Source organism: Cryptotermes secundus, unplaced genomic scaffold (assembly GCF_002891405.2).
Source record: "Cryptotermes secundus unplaced genomic scaffold, Csec_1.0 scaffold564, whole genome shotgun sequence".
Taxonomy (NCBI): Eukaryota; Metazoa; Arthropoda; class Insecta; order Blattodea; family Kalotermitidae; genus Cryptotermes; species Cryptotermes secundus.
Genome location: NW_019733842.1, coordinates 22,110 through 26,823, shown reverse-complemented (window position 1 = coordinate 26,823; position 4,714 = coordinate 22,110). Strand labels below are relative to the sequence as shown.

The window sequence follows — 4,714 nt, the reverse complement described above, 5'->3', positions numbered from 1 at the left end:
TTTGTAATAGCTAGGAATATTCACAATGTAAAAATGCATGGAACGTTTGCGTATTCCTGTAACGAAATGAATGTCTCCAGGGAACAGTCAATGACTTAGTTCGCCGGGAACTTTTGCATTTCTTTGTCACCTTTTGTTGCTCTAGTTCACGTGAGATTTCTTGAGTTTTTGTTACTGCATTCCTATGTCTGGCGTGTAAAATTTTCATCGTGTTGTACGAGAGTAGGAGAAAAATTGTCCTACAATTATTTAAATAATCTTGTTCTCTCCATATCGCTGACATGTATCACATATAAGTCGATTAGTTAAAACGACCTAGATACGTCATTTCTGATATGTGACATCAATCCGGATTTCTTGCGTATTTCCACGTTAAGTGGAAAGACAAGCGGATCTAGTCCTGCTGTTGCGATCACCGCCATATTGTCACCGTATTCACAGCTGTAACAACAAAATGGCGGACGACAAACTACAATCACGATGAAAGGATGAATATATCCAAAGAATGTCGATATGTTTGATTCTTAAGACGATTATTAGAGGATGAAGAATCCAAATAGGCATTTCGCAGATGTCGTCCTAGTATTTCACAGTTAAACGTTTCATACAATCAAGAAAATTTCTAAGAATTATATAAAATCAAGAATATGTGCCAAAACGCACAAGTACCAAATAATCTATACCATAAAGATCAGGTCTGGAAATATTTCATTGCAAAATTTCTTATAGCAACAGTATAATCACGAGGAGGTCCCAACATGTTTCCTAATTAACGTGCCACATCGTCAACAAAGGATGCCGAAACATTTACTAATAAGTATGTGTAGTTTACAGTATCAAGCACATGTAGCAAATTATTTCAGTATCTATAATTTTTAAGGACGCGATTATCCATGTTTGCATAAATGAAGTGCCCTAGTCAGTTCAAAATCATTTTTCGTATTTTTAGATCCTACATCGAAAAACTGCAAATGGGCAGAACATTCCAGGCATTTGCTGCTGATATATTTATGCATTCTTGTTTTATTTTTCAGTTGGTATCTGCAGTTTTCTTGGTTTTCTTTGGACTTGTTCATGCTGGAGGCGGAGGGGGGCATGGCGGAGGGTAAGTAATGAGGATTGCACCATCGTGGCGTAAGATATACAGAGTGTTTCACGACTTTATGACATAACTGCAGGAGGTGATTTCCTAGATCTTTGTGATGAAAAAAGTTCATATAAACATGTGTCCGAATTTGGACGGTTGCGGAATTAGACCGTTTTTCATTGCCGTACACGCTCTCGTGTGAACCGCGTCTGTCAGCTGGCGGGTCGCTATTTTTAGCCAGCTACAGACAGAGCGTTCTCGTTATCTCGACACTTGAGTGCTACCTAAGGCGTGGTGGGTTGATATGTCCGGCGCGGTTAACAACCGAGCGGCAGCGTGCGTTGCGGCCGGTGGTGGCATTTTCGAAAATCAGCTTTAAACACCAATCAATTCAAGTTAAAGGTAATTTCACGAAGTTAACTTTACATTCATACTTTAAATGTATCATGTATTATGCTGGTTTATTATTTTGTTCCGTTTATTGTCAGTAATCGTTACCTTCTATTCTGAGTTTAAAACGGTCATAACTCCGTAACCGTCCAAAATCGGACACATGTTTATATGCACTTTTTTGATCACAAAGATCTAGGAAATCACCTCCTGCAGTTATGCCCGAAAGTCGTGAAACACTCTGTATGTCGCGAACAATGCTGATGTCTGGCTGATACTTTGCAGGAAGAAGGTAATTATTCATGTGCCCCTGAAAGTGAAGCACATCCACCACACGCACACCATCTATAAGATCATTAAAGTGCCCAGTGGCGGCCACAGTGGAGGTGGAGGACATGGCGGAGGTGGTCATGGAGGTGGTCACGGTGGCTACGAAGTAGTAGCAGTGAAGTACGAAGATGGAGGACACGAAGGCGGTCATGGAGGATATGGAGGAGATGACCACGGCGGTGGTTTTGGAGGCGGTCATGGGGACGGTGGCTACGGAGGCGGTGGATTTGGAGGTGGACATGGCGGCGGATTCGGAGGTGGGCACGGGGGTGGATTCGGAGGTGGACATGGCGGCGGATTCGGAGGTGGATATGGAGGCGGACACGGGGGTGGATTCGGAGGTGGACATGGAGACAGTGGTCATGGAGGTGGTGGCCATGGAGGCGGTGGTTACGGTGGAGGTGGTGGCCATGGCTGGGATTAAAGGGAAAATATGTGAAGTGATAACCAATGAAACAAAATCAAATTGACTTGTACAGTACAACAGCAGAGATTTCATTCAACGATGGAATTCACTTATTGTATATTACGCAGTGTTGTATATATGTAGCATTCCTCAGTTCCACCTTTCGCACCACACAATAATACGGGTTGCTCCCAGACAGACGGTGAACTTCTGGGGCTTCGCCTGTCATGTTTACTAGTCTCATCACACCATTATTTCTTGTTTTATTATTGTTATATTTTATACTTGTTTTGTACATTAAGCATAAATAAACTACTTTGTTTCTAACGTAGAGTTCTTCAAGGCAACGATTCTCAATCTTTTTACGCCTTTGTCCTCAGAATATTTGTGAAAACTGAAAGTATATATAGACCTATATTATATAACAATTTCCTGTTCCTGACTTCTAATGCCATTGTATGTAACTTCGTATATGTTTGTAACGGGAAAAAAAACCCTCCGATCCTGGCAGGCGGTTGAGAATCGGAGGCTTTCAAAGCAACTGAACTAGCAGTCTGAGCTAAACGCCTATCACTATCATCATAACCCTCGTTGTATGTATTACACACCCTGATTTAAGATAAACTGATAATGCAGAGGAAATCTGGATTGTTAAGTTAAGAATAATATTACACGCTCATTCATTTGTCTCTAACGCAAACTAAAACTTTGTTCACAATCTCTCTTTTATTTAAAATAGCATCAAAATCACGTCAATTTCTACATGTTTCGGCCCCACTTGTCCATCTTCTGGCAACTGGGGCTGAAACATGTAGCAATTGATGTGCTTCTAATGCTATTTTAAATAAAAGAGAGATTGTGAACAAAGTTTTAGTTTGCGTTAGAGACAAAAATGAATGAACGAGTGATACAGTACTTCAGTGCAGCAGGATGCTCACATATAATAGTAAGAAAGGTAACCATTAAATCATTTCTTATGACAGGCAGCAATTCATCTTTAAAGAAAAGTGAGTTTCAAGCCCATGTTTTAGTGTAGGGTACCATGTATGCGAAGATAGAGGAGCGGATAGAAGTGACCAGAAGACGAGGAAGAAGACGTAAGATGAAGCTGGATGACCTTGGGGACAGAAGAGGTTATTTTCATTTGAAGGAGAAAGCTCTAGATCGCATTAAGTGGAGGAACTGTTTTGGAAGAGACTGTGGACCTGTCGTCTGGCAGATTAACTGATGATGATAATCTTATTTTGTTTAATTCTTTAGAACCTAATGATCCATAAATGTAAGCACAATAGACCACTGTAGGTCGTGGTGCAAGTGCCGAGAAGGGCCAACCCTTTTATACATAAATCCATAAATGTACCATTTATTCTAATACACAGAAATTCTGCATCCTGGCCACATACTGGTTTTAGTTGTTAAGCATGGTAATTTTTCTTAACAGCTTTAACCTTTTGGCGTTTGTAGCGGAGAAGTAACGTTTCCATTGAGACGCTGTTACTACTACTGCTACTGCTGCTGCTGCTGCTGCTACTACTACTACTACTACTACTACTACTACTACTACTGCTGCTGCTGCTGCTGCTGCTACTACTACTACTACTACTACTACCACTACTACTGCGTGGCGCTACAGTAAATGATGAACTTTGGCCTCTGTTTGTTTGGACTATTTTAAATATATAGACAGTCGGTAGGACTCCTTGGTGGGGGATCAGTCATTCGCAGGGCCGCTACCTACCGAGAACAACTATCTATCTATCTATCTATCTATCTATCTATGGCTCTATAGACTTTTTTTTTTACCTTGGCTGCTTTCTCACTTTTTGATTCCTATGCACAGTCAGTACGATTCCTTGGACTGGGGATCAGCCCGTCGCAGGGCAGCTACTTACAGACAGAACAATACAAACAGAAAATAAACGACGAATAATACCATGCCTCGAATGAGGCTCGAACCCGCAACCCCAGTGTTTGAGCGGGCTAATACAGTTCATGCCTTATACCATGCGCCCACTAAATTAATTTTTGTGGGTTATTTAGAAGAATGTTGAAGGGATGGGCCTTCTTGGCCCTTGCACCGCGACCTACAGTGGTCTGTTGTGCCTTAGAAGAATGTTAGTATTTTAAATATTTATCTTCAAAATTTCTTTATTTCTTATATTTGTTTCGCATTCAGCCAGAGGTTTCCAAGAATTTGAAATGCGAATGTATGCAGGAACATGTCGGAATAAGTGAGGAGCATATGCCAGTTAGCAAGTCTCTCTACAGGACATAGAGTTCCCTCTAGACTCTCTAGTAAAGCATAAACAACTCCTCTGTACAGAGTTAAGGCCGGTTCAATGCCCAGCCAGTTTCCTCCAATCCGTATAGGGAGCTCCATCCCCGAGTACACAACATCCGGGGCGTGAAGCTGACCATTCGCCTCCATACAGTATCGAAGTATGTCACAGTCCCTTCATACGTGTTCGTGGCTCAGAGCTTGCTTGAGCACAGGGGCAGCC

At 41.6% G+C, this 4,714-nt stretch overlaps 1 protein-coding gene across 1 annotated transcript; it reads left to right on the top strand.

Moving 5' to 3' along the window:
- Positions 1-620: 620 nt before the first annotated feature.
- LOC111868253 (glycine-rich protein 5) lies at positions 621-2,534 on the top strand. Its single transcript, XM_033752977.1, has 2 exons — positions 621-1,105; positions 1,763-2,534. Exons 1-2 carry the CDS (start codon positions 906-908, stop codon positions 2,229-2,231), a joined length of 669 nt encoding a protein of 222 aa, XP_033608868.1. The 5' UTR covers positions 621-905; the 3' UTR covers positions 2,232-2,534.
- Positions 2,535-4,714: the final 2,180 nt, after the last annotated feature.

Bases quoted from the DNA above. Each gene is read 5' to 3' on its own strand.
- LOC111868253 (XM_033752977.1), top strand. From the start codon at position 906: ATGAAGTGCCCTAGTCAGTTCAAAATCATTTTTCGTATTTTTAGATCC. The intron at 1,106-1,762 runs GTAAGTAATGAG...GATACTTTGCAG, and splicing joins GGAGGGGGGCATGGCGGAGG to GAAGAAGGTAATTATTCATG.